Source organism: Lissotriton vulgaris, chromosome 6 (assembly GCF_964263255.1).
Source record: "Lissotriton vulgaris chromosome 6, aLisVul1.2, whole genome shotgun sequence".
Lineage (NCBI taxonomy): Eukaryota > Metazoa > Chordata > Amphibia > Caudata > Salamandridae > Lissotriton > Lissotriton vulgaris.
Window position 1 is genome coordinate 24,889,189 of NC_141694.1, and position 17,238 is coordinate 24,906,426.

The window sequence follows — 17,238 nt, forward strand, 5'->3', positions numbered from 1 at the left end:
ATATAGACAATGCGTGGCCTAAATTCAATTTAGAAAAGCTCCAACCTTCCCATAAAAATTTTATTTTGGATTTTTTTTTTATTATATAAAATATTTCATAATTTGTATATTTGATGAATGCTTGTGTTCGTATTTTTGTGCATTGTTTTGCAGTCCAAGTCATCGAAATTACTTAGGCCGGGGACCCCGGCTTCAAGTACTAATTCAAGGGGGGGTCCCCGGATTCCAATCATGATTCATGGGGGTCACTGGAATCCAGTAATGATTAAGAGGAGAGGTCCAGAGAATTTAAAAAGTTTAAGATCCACTGGTTTAGATGAAAATATGTGCACTGTGCCTGGGGAGGAAGAAAGGCGGAGCAGTCTCATCAAAGTATTCAATTTAGTATTATCATGTTATTATTGTTATTACTAGTAGTAGTAGTAGCAGTCGGAGCGGGAGGATATAAACAGTTGTATTTCCTATATCAAATGCCTGTGTGGGCTATACTTTGTTACCAAGAAGACCACCAGGAATGCGGATCTGCGTTGATTTGAGCGACAAGCAGCCTCCATTTGAAGAACAAGAAGACAGAGTTAAGAGAGCACTTTGAAGAATGTCATCATAACATAAATTAGATTCCTTTTCAGATAGATGCTAAAGTTCTAAACACCAAGCAGTTGAGCCTTCTTGAGGGTCAGCGGCCGCTCTGATTTCCGTACCTGGGCAGCTACCTGGCAGAAGTGCTGCAGCTGGGCCTCCGGCTGAGGTCTCGCCTTTGGACTGTCTGTCTGTCCTGCAGGTCTCTTCTTTCTGCAGACACCAAAAGGTTAATAAATATTAGAGGGTGGTCATCCTCACCAAACCCCCAAGATTATGTTAGCATTGATTTTAACATTTTTGTTGGAGGAAAAAAAACATTGGTCATTTTTTTTTGCTTAGTTAAAATGGAGAACTGAGAGTCGAGGACTCTGGGCTTACTCCTTGTTATTCTTGTAGTCTGTTCATCAATTGTACTTGTTTTAAGTACCATCAAACAAGTCTGTTTCAGGCCTCTTTGCAGTGTTTTGGATCAAAGGAAAAATGGGTTATCACCTACAGTTAGACCAGTAAGGGGAGTTAGTTTGGACAATACTTGATTCTATGTCCCTACAGTTCAGGAAATAAGCTTGTGGACCTGCCCAAATTATTGATAAGCTCTTGCACCAGCTCCCCTACCTAGGAGTTTCCAAACTCAGCCTTGTGTCCCATCTCCTTTGTACCCTTCACTAACTTCTCAAAGAGAATAGGGTGTCTTTCAAAACCCTGTAAATCAGCCATTGCTCTACCCATGAATGTGCGTCTTCAATGGTCACAAAAATGGCGTTGCTTGGGCCGGTGTATTCCCTTTTTTCCATCAATGAGGACTTACGCCTTGTCACTGGGTTCCGTACTAGGAGAATACACTTTTTCTGTGCTTTTCCTGATGCACAGTAACTTTTTGCCTATTTTCTTTAAAGAAATATTACAACGTATTTTCTTATCTCAAAGTTACTAAAACCTGCCTCTTTTATCAGTACCCAGTTCCAAAACGTCCTCTTCTCCGGGTGCTGCTCTTAAGTGGTTTAGTGCCTGCAACACCTTCAGGATGTTAGACAGCTTCACAAAAAACAATTAAGATAAAACAACTGAAGGAACATCTCTTTCAGGAGCTCCTAACCTGTCACCAATTGGATATTTCCAGTTCTCATCACCCACCGGGACTCCACACCCCGGTGCTCACGACCATGACTCGTCACCTGCACCCCTAAATCCACAGTGCACATCACACCAAAGGTAGGTTCCCGTCACACAAACATCAACACATCCATGTATATGTACTAAGAGGAGTCAATGCCTGTTGAGTCACTCTACAAGAAGGGAAGGGTCCACAGCCTGATGCTTCCCTTAGCCACGCCCACTACCAACTCTAACTTGCTAGGTTCACCTCCTGCCACTACTGCAAAAATGAAGAACTTGGGCATTCTGCTGAACTCAGAGTACACATTCATCGCTAAGTGAGTGTGGTGAGAGACGACCAAACTTTAGCCAAATACGTTTCCCACCCACCTAAATATCTACCCATCATTAGACCTCTTTGCACCTGGGTTAAAGACTTCACAATAAACAGAGGTGATTAAAAAAGGGAGGGACCACTTAGGTCAAAACCTCTGCCTGAGGGATGAGCTGGGTTCAAACAGAGCTAATCATCTCAGCTCATCTGAACAGTGAACCAAGAAGAGGGTAAGAGGCGAAGTTTATCCTTCAAGGGTCAGTCAGAGGAGACCTAGTAATCTTACCATCTGTGTTCACCAAGGTAGTTAGGAGTATGGGGTGTGTTGGGGTGAGGGGGGGGGACAGAGTTGCATTGCACAAGCGACCTGGTCTTATCAAAACCCAACTCTCCTGAGCGCCATTCCCATGACATCCAGCAAGGAAAGAGGACGGTGTAACCCATAGGATCACCGAGAGGCCATCACAGACACACACCACACCACCCGTTTAGACCAATAGACCAAGAGGTGCCAATAGACTGCTGAGTCTGTTTAACTACATGAAAGGCCAAAATGACCATTAATAATTATTCAATGTGATATAGGTTGATATCAGGCGTGTGCGAAGATTCCAAGATTTTCCTCTACAAACAGTTTTTTTTAAAAATCTTGTCAAGGTTTGTAACGTTCATGAGGGCTCAGGATTTTTAAGTTCTAAGGAAATAGTTTCTGGGACAATGTTTTTTCAATAAAAACGAACTTTTAGTGGGCGAGTTATCTTGTAAAATAATATTTGAAAGAGAAACCTAGCATGAGTGAAGTGTTGCAAAGTTTAATCTTCACAATCTTTGTGGAAAGCAACACTTGTGAACTTTCCAAAATGCCATAGGTGAGATTTGAATTTTGCTCACCCTACTTAATATAAGCAGAACACTACCTTTTGTGGTCACTGTGGCGCCCGTTGATGACATCACTTCCTGTTTCCTGTAGCACCTTCGAGGAAGAGAGCTCGCTCTTTCCTTTTGATGCCCCTGTTCCTGATGAGTTAGGGTCATCACCTCTTTCCACCTGTAAGAACACATAGATTACATAAGAAAACATAGGTTTTTTTGCAGTCAGATTTCAAGAGTAAAGAAAACGAACAGACAACAAGCACATCTTTGCTACCACAATATATGAAATGGGACTAGAGTTCATCCGCTGGTTTCAGCTTGGATTGCGGTCGTTGCTATATACATTCGCCTGCTACAAATACCCTTTGTGATGTCTTCGTGCCACTAGGATCTCATGCAGAGGACCATACATGGTGCCTGACTCAGGATATGAAGTCTTTACTGACCTCGTTGCCTTCGATGCGCAGTCCGACGAGGCTTCCTCTGGGCGCGGGTCCAAGCTGCGGCTTTCCCACGCCGCGAGGCCCTTCCTGCGCATGGGTTACGGGACCCTCTGCATCCTTGGGATGACGCCCTTTCGATGTCAACTTATCTTCTCTAGAAAACAGGGCGACAGCAGATTGTACGGTGAAAACCAAAAGTGTAGCTGGATGGGGATGGTCAGCTGGGGGGCAAGTTATGCAAAATGGTGGCACAATGCATTGAATCGCTAAGGCTCAGACGATTCATGTCTGACTGTTGGTCATAATTAACAGCTGATTCTGAGTCCTCAGGGTACAAACAGCTGCACTCTGTGGTGTCTGAGTTTTAGGACATCCACTGCTGAGTAAGGGCAACATGTGGCAACTTGAGAACTTTTATTTCAGAGACCACTGCCCGCGTGGCTGTCGGCTGTAGGGGCATTTCTGGGTAGTGTCCAGTACTGTTGCCTCCCACTGCAGGCCTGATGCCTAGATCAATGCCCTGCATAAAAGGCACATTGGGTTAGAAAAGTCATAGGGCTTGCAATGTCTGAGGGCATGATATAGTGCCTAGAGCTCCTCATTCAGGGGCCTGGGCAGCTTGGGGTCTTCATGGGACTATCCTAGGGAGATCTGTCTTTGCTCAAGGGATGGTCTTTAATTGAATCTATTACCTATCAAAAGTACCTAACACTGATCTCTCTCACATTGAAATGATGTTGTTTCTCCCTTAAGTGTTTCATGCTATCCCAGACAGTCACCATAATATTCCTAAAAAGTGTGCATAAAAACTGACTTTAACTTAAAAACTCTGATTGCCGGCTCTCCTTTTTCTTTCGAATGACCCTCTCCTTTCTTTCCATCCTCTGCGCGCCGCGTCTCTCTGAGCACAGCCAACTCACATGTATGTTCGTCTTAATCCCCATTATTGCATTTCTGGAAATTGCCCACAAATCATCTCATGCAACATAACCTGTACTTTAAAAATCGACCCCTGCATCCTAACAATAAAATAGCCTGGAGGTGGGGGGCAGTAAAGAAAGAAAAAGTACCACTACACCTTTGGTGTGGGGGTCATTCGTTTTTTATTTTTCAAAAACAAACTTCCGCTTTTGGAGTTTGTTTTTGAAAATAAACTTTGGAAAAGGCTCAACAGCTGTCCGTCATATTTCATGGAGCCATCCGTCAAACATTTTCTGAACTGCCAAGAATCGCCACAGCACTGGCAATGTGTAACAATATGTTATGTTATGTTATGTTATGTTATGTTAATTGATTTGTAAAGCGCTTCTGTTACCCGAGGGTGTCCTGGCGCTATCAATATCCGCCAGGCAGGCAGACATCTTTAAATTTGGAGAGCAGAGTAATGCTGGTTAGCTGACATAAATTCCGCTGCAACTCTGTCTACCTTTACTGCAAATCAGGCTCTTTGTCTCGAGTGACACAGTGGGTGAAAAACGATGGGTTTAAATGCTACCTCGAGAGATTGCCACTGGTTGGTCTATTTGCAAGCAATCAGCCCATAACCTTTTGGGTGTTTGATTTCCAGCAGTGTGCTTAGAAGCTCGACTGTCGCAGCTTTCCAATCCCACTACTGCCAATGTTTGTGAATTCCAAAAAGTAGTAAATTTGCATCCATTTTTGTGGTACTTCTGTGGGAGCTGACTTGCTACTTTTTTTGGTAAAAGGGTCACTATATATTTTTACGTTCCTGATCCAAATGAACAAGTTAAATCCTCCTAGTCAAATCAGTACGTAGAGAAAAACACAGACATATAAGGCCAGACTCTGGGTCCCCCAGACCAAAGTACCAAGCCAAGAATGGATTTATTCGAGGGGTGTCACACCCCAAACACCCTCACTTTCCCCCAGCAGCTACGCCTCTGCTTTAGCATGTGCAGTGGCAGCTTGTGTCGATGGAGGCGGTAGGTGAGTATGGTCATCCTTACCTGACAACCTGCTGAAGAGCGCCCCAGCTGTTCTTCACCTCCCGGTGCTTCTGGGTAACCCCAGCAGCCAGCTCTGGGTGAAGGCTGATGAGTTGGGACACCGTCACGTCCAGCATCTGGAAAACAGGGTGGAAATGTGATGTTACCGGGGGAGGGGCAGGTGTCGTGGGATGGGGCAGGCACAGGTGAGACTGAATCCAGGTGTGGAAATATGATGTCACTGGCAATGGGGGAGGGGCAGGTGAGGCTGAACCCAGGTTTGGAAATGTGATATCACTGGAAGGTACCCAGGTGTGGAAATGTGATGTAACAAGGGGTGTGGTGGGGAGGAGCAGGTGGCTGCAGCGTGAGCACCCTCAATGTCTGCCAGGCTACAGGGTGCAGAACTTTTGAGCCCTGGCATAGGAAGCTCATACAAGCAGGTGTTACCATGAAAAAGCCTATTTAAATGATTCCAGTGAACATAGATCGCTCCTCATTATCCGCCTTCCTTCGTCTGGTCAAGACCTATGTAAAATTAAGACCTATTACCTTATAAGGGATTTCCAGTTTTAGTTTTGGCCAGATGGTGTCAACAGAGTGAGGTGAGGTTCTTACATATACAGAAGCTAACTCTTGCAAGCAACCTATGGCTCGGTGTACTGCGTTTCCATTTACCATGATCTGGCCGGCGATGTCCCTCACATCTCGATCAGCTTGGCCCTCAGGCTCCGCCTGGGCTCTCAGGCTGCACACCGTCCTTCTCTGCACAAAACACAAAGCACTTTATTCAGACAGTGAATAATGCAGTGACATGGAACCACAAATCATCTCATGATTGCGGTCCTCCCTGAATCAGCAGCCACCATGGAAGGTAAGATTTCGTCCTATGACCTGGAGAGGGATAGAAATAATGTGTCCATGAGGGATACGTCAGCAGGACCACGGTATGAATCACCCTCTACTGACGATAGTCTTAGTTGGGAAATATCTTCTGCCCCGAAGTATTCCCTGTATTGGTCTATTGCAAAGCCAGGTATCACCTGCGGTACACCAGTGATAGAAAGGGCCCCATGCGTTGCACATCCGCCAACCTCAGAGTGCCCCGTCTGCATCTATGGCGTGTAGAGATTGCAGCTCTCGTACATATGTTTACAAGAGAAGTCCATGGTGTAACCACTCTATAAGTGTCAGACCAGGGAGGCTAGCGCTTGGAAGTGTAGGATCCGCTCTTGCCAGCCGTGCCCTAACCAGGACTTGAACACCTCTTCAGGTCATACCACAGCAGATCATCCAACAGCAGGTAGAACGCTGAGCCACCTGCATAGGAATCGCATCTCCAACACCGGGGACCAATCCACTGGCACTGGGGACCGGAGACAGATGTCATGGTTCCTGGTAGAAGGAAGTTTGTCCAAGACCAGTGGTCATGCCCTTCCCAAGAAGAGCAATGAGAACCATGAAACTACCGGGGCCCGATTCACAGAACTAACTTAAGACAAAATCCTAACCCTACTACCATTTTGGTATTCACAGAAGGCACTTACTCATTTCGACTTTCACAGAAGTTAGGGGGCACATGCATCAAAGGAAATTGCATTCGCAAATGGTGCGAATCGCAAAATTCGGCCGTTTGCAAATGCAATTCCCATTTTTGGGATGCATTAACATTTTTGTAATTTTCGCAATTTAAGAAATCGCAAGATTGCGATTTCTTAAATTGCGATTGCATTTAAGGAATCTTAAATTGAGATTCCTTAAATGCAATGCATCAAACTCTAAAAATTTGCGAATTCGCAAATAAGGGGGGCAAATTACCATGAAGTTGACCTTAATGGTAATTTGCAAAAACTTTGAAAAATGCACTAAAGTGTATTTTTCAAAGTTCCATTTTACACACACACATGCCCTTGGGGCATGTGAGTGTAAAAAATGTATTTCTAAGCAGATTTCAGGGGTGCAACAGGGTGTCCTTTAGACACCCCTGCACCCTTGAAATTGCATCGTTAATTTGCGAATTTCTAATGGTGAATTGCAAATTAAGAATGTCTTTCCATTCATTCCTATGGGCCTCTAGGCCCATAGGAATGGATGGGGAGGTATTCCTTAATTGCGATTCTCAATTAGAGAATCGCAATTAAGGAATTTTAAGAAATCGCTATTTTTATAGCAATTTCTTGATGCATTGCAGTTTGCAATTCCTTAATTGCGATTCCTTATTTTTCGCAATTAAGGAATCGCAAAATGCAATATTGATGCATGTGCCCCTTGGAGTCCTAACTTTAGGACTCCTAAATGCCTTCTGTGAATACCGAAAGTCTTAAAGTTAGGATTTTTCTCAGTTTAGGAGTAGTAAAGTTAGGACTCCTAACTTTAGGACTCCTAAATGCCTTCTGTGAATACTAAAAGTCTTAAAGTTAGGATTTTTCTCAGTTTAGGAGTAGTAAAGTTAGGACTCCTAACTTCAGGACTCCTAAATGTCTTCTGTGAATACCAAAAGTCTTAAAGTTAGGATTTTTCTCAGATTAGGAGTAATAACATTAGGATTCCTAACTTTAGGACTCCTAAATGCCTTCTGTGAATACCGAAAGTCTTAAAGTTAGGATTTTTCTCAGTTTAGGAGTAATAACGTTAGGATTCCTAACTTTAGGACTCCTAAATGCCTTCTGTGAATACCGAAAGTCTTAAAGTTAGGATTGTTCTCAGTTTAGGAGTAATAACGTTAGGATTCCTAACTTTAGGACTCCTAAATGCCTTCTGTGAATACCGAAAGTCTTAAAGTTAGGATTTTTCTCAGTTTAGGAGTAATAACGTTAGGATTCCTAACTTTAGGACTCCTAAATGCCTTCTGTGAATACCGAAAGTCTTAAAGTTAGGATTTTTCTCAGTTTAGGGGTAGTAAAGTTAGGACTACTAACTTTTGGACTCCTAAATGCCTTCTGTGAATACCGAAAGTCTTAAAGTTAGGATTTTTCTCAGTTTAGGAGTAGTAAAGTTAGGACTCCTAACTTTAGGACTCCTAAATGCCTTCTGTGAATACCGAAAGTCTTAAAGTTAGGATTTTTCTCAGTTTAGGAGTAGTAAAGTTAGGACTCCTAACTTTAGGACTCCTAAATGCCTTCTGTGAATACCGAAAGTCTTAAAGTTGGGATTTTTCTCAGTTTAGGAGTAGTACAGTTAGAACTACTAACTGTAGGACTTTTAAATGCCTTCTGTGAATACCGAAATGAGTAAGTGCCTTCTGTGAATACCAAAATGAGTAAGTGCCTTCTGTGAATACCAAAATTAGTAAGTGCCTTCTGTGAATACCAAAATGAGTAAGTGCCTTCTGTGAATACCAAAATGGTAGTAAGGTTAGGATTTTGTCTTAAGTTAGTTCTGTGAATCGGGCCCCGGTGTCTACTCAAGGCCCAGGCAGCCAGGGCATGGTCCATGGCATGAAAGGATGTGGAGAAGTCCAGGCAACCACTGAAACAACAAAGGGGCCATGGTGATGGGGCTTGGACTGGATCCCAGAGGGACCATGGATGAAGATGTGGGGCTCTACAAGGCACTGAGATGTGTCACGTGTGGTCCCGATGAGGACTGGTAAGTGAGATGCAGACAGAAATAGGGGACCTTCTGAGAGGCGTCCTACCCACATCCTGTGGGGCTGGCGGGAGTCTGCAGCCATGAGGGTTCCATACGGACGCTGCCATACATGCACATCTAGGATTCTATAGTGAGAGCTTCTGCGTAGACCTTTGGTAATGCATGGGTATTTGTTTGACTCTTGTTACTAACTTAAACTAAAGGTAGTACGTGCAACATTATCCCTTTGTTAGTGATAAGTTGTGCCTCCCTGAGCCATTTCTGTGTCCCATGTTGTCAATATGGGGACGGTGCCCCTGCGGATCAGTTGCCCCATGCCTTCCCTCCCCTGATCACCTACCTTGGTGTCCATGGTGCGGAGAAGGGCGTCAGCCTGCTGGTGGAAGGAGGCCGCTTCCAGGGCCAGCTGCAGCGTGTTGTGGTGGTCGGTCAGCGTCCCCTGCACTTTCAGCCACCTGCACAGACATTCGCACAGTTATAAGGGGAGGGGGCAGGTAAAGGGGGTGCAGCACCCCATACGTTACACCTTTCTCCTTGGTGATGGGTGACTCCCCCACACGATACCCATTTCAGTCTGTTTACCTGGCACATGTGGACGAGGACCTATGGGTGCAGCTGCCGAGGACATGAGGTGGCACAGCTGAGTGGAAGAAGGACTTTCGGTGGGTGCCCTCTCACCAGTTATGGGTAGGAAATGTATGTCTTAGTGGGTTGGCGTGAACACTGGAGGATTCCAGCAAGTGTGATGTGCTGCCTTTAACAGAATGTTAAGCCACTTCCACAGGCCACATCAGGCCACCACAGAAAGCTTCATGTGGCTGTAGATGCCACATGTGGAGGTAAAAGAGTGAGTGGAGCACCAGGAGTGAGTGGGAAATCTGTGTTTGGGAGAGTCAATTATAGTATAAAAATTTGACCATTTGTGTTTTAAAACAAAGCAGAGAATGGTGCATAGTTCACTGGTGAGTTTTTAGGTTTCGGAAACTTCAACACTTCTGCCAAACGGATCAGCAGACACTCCCCCCTCAGGGACTCATCTCACAAAGGGCATTACCACTAAGAACAGGACAGGTCTCCAGTCTCTTTGAGGTCTGGGTTTCAAAAGAAGATATAAGTGGTCAAGCACCCCTGGTTGGGTGGACTGATGCCCTTAGGTGGGTGGGCTGGTACTCCTAGGAGTGTGGAACTAGGTCTCCTGAGTGAGCATTCCGTTACTATCTGGGTAGCCCACCTTGCCTTCTTAGGGGGTGAGCTGAGCACTTTCTATAGAAGCGGCGAGGTATGCCCTGGATGGGTGGGTGAATCATCTGGTACGTTTTGGATGGATGATCCTGTATTTACTAACTGGGTACTCAGGGACCCCCTTTGTGGGCAGTCTGGTGCTACCTAGGTTAGAATATAGTGCTCTCCGGATGGGGGTGCTGGGGCTCTGCATTCAGCCAGCCTGGTACGCTTTGGTTAGCCGTCCTTGCACTCCCTAGCGGATCAGTTTTGTGTTCCTTAAGTAGGCACTACGAATGCCCGTTAGCGCACCCTTGCACCAGTGCTTCTTGGTGTGCGTGGGTTGGGCTCAGGTGGTCATGCTCTCGTACTTGCTGCATAGGTGCTATGCAGGTCTGGTGCATCCTTGCCCTACCGGTCTCACTCACATCTTGTTGAGGTGCTTGCGTCGAGCTGAGATACTCCTGCTTTCGTTCTTCCCCTGCTTCTCCAGCTTTTGGGCCAGGCCGTTCACCTCCTCCTGCAGGTTCCGGAAGCGCTGCTGCTCCTGGTGAGACAGTCACACTGAACATTTATATAGTGCTTAGAACAAACTGGAGCACCTCACATAGGCACCCAACTCAGCAGAGCAAAATGTAGTGGCTTCTGAATGATGAAAGGCTACGCTATGGGCTGAAATTAGAACCCACAGATATCTAAGACCTCTACTGCGAGCTCAGAAGAATCCTAGGTCTATACGCGAGTGTCGCAAATCGGCCTATTCTGCATGGTCACTCCATATTTTCACTTTTTTCTGGACTCTATTTTTGTAGGTTTTTTATTTCTATGTTAAGCAGAGGTATAAAGTCAGTGCCCCATTTAAACATATTAAAATTGGCTTACACCTTGCTGACATATTTAACTTGCCAATACGTTCTTAGTGTATGGTTCAGGAAATACAGCGAGGGCCTGGAAGCTAAATGCCAACCGTGGACTGCTGTACCTTGTGCCATCCACAGAGTGGATCTGTTAACCATGACTTCATGGATACACTGTGAGGGCTGATTGCAGCAGCCTAAAAAACTATTGTTAAACTTTTCAAAATAAACCTTTCTGAAACATGGTAGACCCTGCTTTTAAACATCAATAAGTCATATGTAGGTACACCTTATCACGTAGTTAATATGTAAAAGTGGAGCATGTAAGGAATTACAGTTGGCAGTGACTAAATAAATAAATTCTATAGTTGTAAAGCGTGGCTTATCACCTATAAGTGTACTGGGGGCCACCGGGGATATTAAGTGAGCTATTGCCCCGAGTCATATGATGCTGAGCTGCCGACAGGGATCGAACCGCAAGCTCCGCACTTAGGAGTCAGCCGCTCTGCCCGCTGCACCACACTTCTCCCTCTCAACCCCAAAAGCTTTGTACACTGGGAGGGCTATAGATGGATCCTAGAAAATGTCAAAGTATAGATTATAAATTTAAAACTGTAACTTTTGACAGGAAATGGCTAAAAAAGTCATTCAAATACTATTGTTAATATTTATGAAAAGTCCAATTCATTGGTGAAGTTTCAATTTTAATAAATATTTACCAGTACATTTTAGAAAGTTACCTTTTTCTTGCCCGAATCTCTTGGAGGCCAATTTGCATTAGCCCACCAGCAGCTGTCAAGCAGGTTATTGACCTCAATGAGCAGTGAAAACTGCTCCCACAACAGAGCTTAGGACTTGTGACAGAATGGAATGCTTGTGAGGCACACGTGAGCCCTATCAACCTAGGAAGGACAGTGGAATGGGCCCAAAAGCTTAATTAACTTGACAGGGCAGACGTGAGACCGTCCCATTCATAGTTTAGTATAAGAAGAGACCTGAAGAAAGGAAGGCCTTTGTCCCAAGGCCCACACTAGCCAGGTTGGCTCCAAACCCAGTGGGAGGGAAGCTACCCACAGAACTGGTTTGGAGTGGACACAGGGGAGGGGACTGCTCATTTCCCTGGCCACAATTCTGGGGGAGCACTAGAGCTCTGCATAAGGGAAGAAGGTTTCCCTCAGCTCGGATTTTAGGAGGGAGGTGGTCTTTGGGACTGTTTGCAGTAAGGCAAGAAGTAAGTGCTGAAAAAGTGGGCAGGGTTGCCACTGTGAACTTTTTTACCCATTGGTTAGGGAGTGTCCAGAATTCACCCCAATCCACTGACTAGTGCATTCCATAAATGTGGCGACCCAAGAACCCTTCCTGCAAACACTTTCTGAACCTGCAGAAGATCAAAAAAGCACTGGACCTGCTGTCTGTGATCTGCGTGGAGCCCTAAATGACTGGGCCTGCTCCCGCTTGCATCCACGAAACCACGAAAAAGAAGTTGGCTCCAAGAGTCAATTGGCTGACCTCGTTTGTGGCATAGGGACACCACAAGCTGCAAGAGGCCTTTCTTCTAAAGGGATCAGTTGACCAGTGCCAACTGGTCTTGGACTGAACCTTGCTGGTGGTCTCTGCAGCATGAGTATTGGCCCCTTAGTGCTGTCTCAGAGGTCCTAGGAACCTTAGAAGTTACCCACAGGAGCTGTTCCAAAAACCCTTAAAATTTGGGATTTAGAAAATGTTTGGACTTGCAAGACCTCTATAGCCGTCAGAGAGACCTTGTAGCAAAGGTGTACGATTTTAATGCAACTTCCCCGAATACAGATTCAGGCTTATCCCACTGGAGGATTTTGAGCTCCATAAACAGTCTAAGTCAGAAGGTAAAATATTTAACCGTGACAAACCTGCGTTGTTTATCCAACCAGTGCTCCATTGCCCTCGGCCTGAAATCACGCCACGGTCCCGGTCTACCATTCCATAGACTATTGTTTTTTGCTGCTTTTTTTTACTTAAAATTTAAAAATTTGTAAGATCTTTGCTATTTTAGTATCATTTTTATTACTGTTTGGGCATATTTTCTAATTCAGATTGGTATTTTTACTGTTTTTTTTATTTTATTTTAATACTGTTTTGGTACTTTATAAACACTTTACACATTGGGCTATGTTAAGCCTGTCTGCTCTGTGCCATCACTACCATAGGGTTCAGCTCAGGGTAATTTACAGACCTTGGGGTTCACCTGAGAAGTTGGCGTTATTATTCCATGGTTTGGGTGACTGCCCATATCAAGTAATAATTCTCTTTCTTACAGTGAGTGGTTCATCCACTTCAGGTTTTTGCTTTGCATTCTGGGACTTGTAGTCCCAACTGGGAAACTGAAGACCTGTGCTATGCATTCTGGGACTTGTAGTCTCAACTGGGAATCTTGAGACCTGTGCTATTGTAGTTTGTGAGATATATGACATACCTGTCAAAACCTTTCTAGTTTTAAAAATGCCTCTTTCCTTTGGCCATGGAAAGCTTCTAACCCTTCTCGACCTGAGCAATATAGCTTGTTATGTTATGCACATTTATATTGCGTTTTACTACAATTGTGGTGGTCTTGTGTGATGTTTGGACTCGGGGTGTCATCAAGGGTTCTAAGGTATTTTTTCACCAGCCACAGTCACTTGTTGATAATGTGTTTTATTGCATTGTTCAGAGGTGTGTCCCGTTGGTCATTGGACATAAATTGGCTCTTGGTAAAAATGCAGTTTTGCACCCTAATCACTCCAGCCCCATTGCTCTGTTTGCACCGACCCTATCAGTCCATCAGTTATTCACCCCAGAGATGAAGGATGGAAGTGCCTTGAAAGGGTGAATATGTAGGTCTTCCAGGAATGAAGCAACCGACGAGACACATAGCGGGCATGAAGTAAACAATATCAAAAAGGATCATAACTTCAGTGCTGTGCGTCGAAGAGCATATGACTGCAAGTACCACAATGCACTGGGGCCCAGGTTGGAAAACAAACCTTGGCTTGGAGGATATTCTTAAACCACAGGTATGTGTATCTAGGCTGCTAGACTTTCCCCAGTACAACAGATAGAGCTACTTATATTGACCACTGCACTTCAAGAATGCATATCCAAATGCATTCTGGATGGTGTAGTCCTATTTTGCTAATATTGAAGTAGTAGTTAGATGAACACACCTGAAAACAATGACTTTTAGGTGAAACGTTCAGGATTGGAGATAGTGCCATAATTACCTTGTGTGATATATGTGACATAAAAAAACACCTAGACTCAAAGGGAAGGGGGAAGATGTAGCGTAATGGCCAGAGCTGCCAACTTTGGAACTGGGGGCACCAGGTTCGAATCTCAGCGCTGGCTTAACGTTCTGTGCAAATCAATTAATCCCCCTGTGCCTACTAAATATGATTGTGTAATGTAACTGGTGCTCATGTAAAGCGTTCCAATACCTTTGGGTCGAGTTTGTGCTGTATAAAACTGCAACAAAAAAATAAACAGCCATTAGGCTTGAGAAGGTACTTGGGACTTGCATGGGCCATAAAGTGATGGTGTAATGCAGCCCATACCAAGGCAGATTAGGCTGAATGTTACTAAACTCAGTGGTAATCATTTTACCATTTTATGGAAGGATGAAAGGCTGAGCGAGCCTGCTGGAGTTTGAACCTGTGACTTTGAGATCGCACACACACTCTTCTGAGTCAGCAGGTTCTTCTCATCCGGTAAGCCACCTTCATTGCAGGTAAGCAGAACCCACCTGTTTCAGGTCCAGGATGCGCCGGGCCAGCTGGATTTTGTCGCCACTGGCTTCGGGGAGGACAACCGGGCACCGCTTGTCTTCCTACGTGGGTGATGGAAAGTGAGAGTGGGGGAGGGGGGGGGAGAGAGAGAGAGAGAAGGGTCAGGAGAAGGACAGGGTTCTGGTTACTGGGGCCAGAGGGTCAGACGCAAAGAGGTGAAACTGGTCAAACTCTAACAAAACCAATAAAATACCATCTGGGACTGATCCACAAACGACATCCTGTAGATTGTGATGTAGTGCAACAGTACTACTACTGACTACAAAATGCAATTCACAAACCTACGAGTGTAAATCTCCACCTCCAACCCTGGCCAACCACTGGAACTGCAACACCCTTCCATAGAAAATAATGGCAGTAAGGACTTCAAATAAAACCCCATAGGAAGTAATGAAAAATATAAATACTTCACAAACACTCCCTACCTCTTGTAAACAACATAACATCTGCCTACATGAAAACCACATAAGAAATAGTACTGCAGAACAATCTGTGACAAGTTGAAGGTAAGGTAAAGAAGGTTTATGGTAGGTAATTCTAATTCTGTGAGCCATGAACACCTTCATTTTTAAATGGTTGTCAATCTTCAAGGGTTACCAAATAGAAGTTATCCAGGAATGTTGATCACATACATAGTCAAAGGTATGGTCAGCATATCTCATCGTGCTTACTCAAATCTGGCCACATCACCCCCTCCTGGACAGAATTCTGCAGGGCACTTTGAATGGGTTTGTTGTAAACCAATGACTGGAGCAACCCTGTAGTATTTAAGTGATAACCACTGCATTGAGAAGATCCTGCCTCAGGTCTCACGGTACCTTCTCTCGGATCCAGACCTCCAGCTCGTCCGCCTTCCGCTTGAACTCCTGGAGGGTCCGTGCCACACCCAACGCCTTGCTCTGATTGGTTGCGGTCTGCTTCAGCACATGCCATTGGTCTTTCAGAGACTGCAGCTGCTTGATCAGGTTGTCTGCATTCGGGGTTTGCTTGCTGATGAGATGTTCGGCCATCTGTGGAAAAGATGCAGGAGAGACATAGGATGCATGGATTTGCAACGGCAGTTAAATAGTGCTTCCTACCCCTTGCGAGGCACCATAGTGCTGTCATGTGGCAGGTAGAACACTAATATGTATGCTTTAGACCATGAGTAAGAGCGCAGTGGGATGCAGTGAAAAGAAGTAAGTTCTGGTAGACTCAATATGTCCAAAGGGCCTGAACCACAAGAAGGAATGAAATACCTCAATGAAATTAACCCTGGGCGTTGTTGGCGTAGCAGGATTACGCAGAGGTATACGAAGTTGGGAACAAACTCTGGGTGAAAGGGGGGCCTGCTACGGGCCACTAAAGTCAGTTTCCGACAACCGATTCGTGTTGGACAGACCAATTCGGAAAGGCTGTTGGAATCTGACATCGTAATCGGCCGGTCGGAAATGTGCCACTTTGTTCTGTATGATTCGTCTCTGACCGATTAGGACTCTCTGAATGCTGGTCGCAACTGGCTGACCGGTTACCTTCTATTGTGATCGGTCAGTCGGAAATGTTTCCGAGTCAGTCGGAAACATGGGTTCCGTCATAAGTTAGGAAAATCCAAATGCCATTTGGAGCCTTTCCGACTGACATTGTAATCTGCATCACATAATGTAGAGGGGAAGAGATGCACGGTCTGGGGACAGCTTGACAACACATGGACTCTCATTGAGTGCTTACGAGCAATAAAAGCAGGCCCCTAAAAGGGAGCAGTGGAAGGACACACATTGGCAATGTTAACCTGGCGGGACCGACACAGGATGGACAAGATAATCCATCAAAAAGGAAGCAAGCATATGCGAGTGACAGGAAATCCTGGCAGTGGTAAGCAGTGGGCGGGCTCGAAGCCTTTGTGTGTTAGAAGTAAACCCACAATATGCTGCCTCACAGCAGACAGCAAATATGCGGCTAGTAGGCTTGACTTAAAAATAAGGTAACAAAAGAGAAAATGCATTCTGACATCTGGTGAAAAATATTCTATCACTTACTCTATTTAATGCACAAGATAAGCAGCTTTATGAAACTTAATGTGATGCTTCTATGCCTCGGTGTTGAGCCCTTTGCAGACATCTACGTATACACTTCAGGAATTTTAAACTCATGAGCCCCTTACAGACATCTATTTGCACCCTGCAGGAATGTTGTATTTTAGGAGGGTGATCTCATTCATGTTATCAGTCACAGAGGCATGAAAGGCTCTCTCTGAGTTGAAGACAACACTTTACAGTGCTAAATACACTGCACCAACTGCTGTAGTAGATTTATAAAAAAATATTATAATCATAAAAATATAAAGTTAGGCAATTGTTAAAGTTCCACAGGTTGTAGAATAAAACACTTCAAAAAGTCTCAAAAGTGCCAAAAAATCAATACGCCCTTTGATGCCTCTTGAAAACGTCGAGTTACCTGAATGACAGTTATGTAGCGCACAGCCTGTGCTGTCCAGTCTGGATATAGCAGACTAGAGAACCTTTC

The 17,238-nt window shown here is 44.8% G+C and overlaps 1 protein-coding gene across 2 annotated transcripts in view; it reads right to left on the reverse strand.

The window, feature by feature from the left end:
- Window positions 1-17,238, reverse strand: part of LOC147706727 (uncharacterized) — a 235,996-nt gene that overhangs the window by 158,713 nt on the left and 60,045 nt on the right. For both annotated transcript variants that reach the window (XM_086925870.1, XM_086925869.1), the window contains exons 5-13: window positions 15,555-15,746; window positions 14,694-14,777; window positions 10,514-10,632; window positions 9,205-9,319; window positions 5,952-6,038; window positions 5,295-5,410; window positions 3,331-3,481; window positions 2,929-3,059; window positions 702-792 (exon numbers count right to left, since the gene is read on the reverse strand). In XM_086925870.1, coding sequence (XP_086781996.1) covers window positions 702-792; window positions 2,929-3,059; window positions 3,331-3,481; window positions 5,295-5,410; window positions 5,952-6,038; window positions 9,205-9,319; window positions 10,514-10,632; window positions 14,694-14,777; window positions 15,555-15,746 — 1,086 coding nt within the window. The remainder of the gene's footprint in view (window positions 1-701; window positions 793-2,928; window positions 3,060-3,330; window positions 3,482-5,294; window positions 5,411-5,951; window positions 6,039-9,204; window positions 9,320-10,513; window positions 10,633-14,693; window positions 14,778-15,554; window positions 15,747-17,238) is intronic.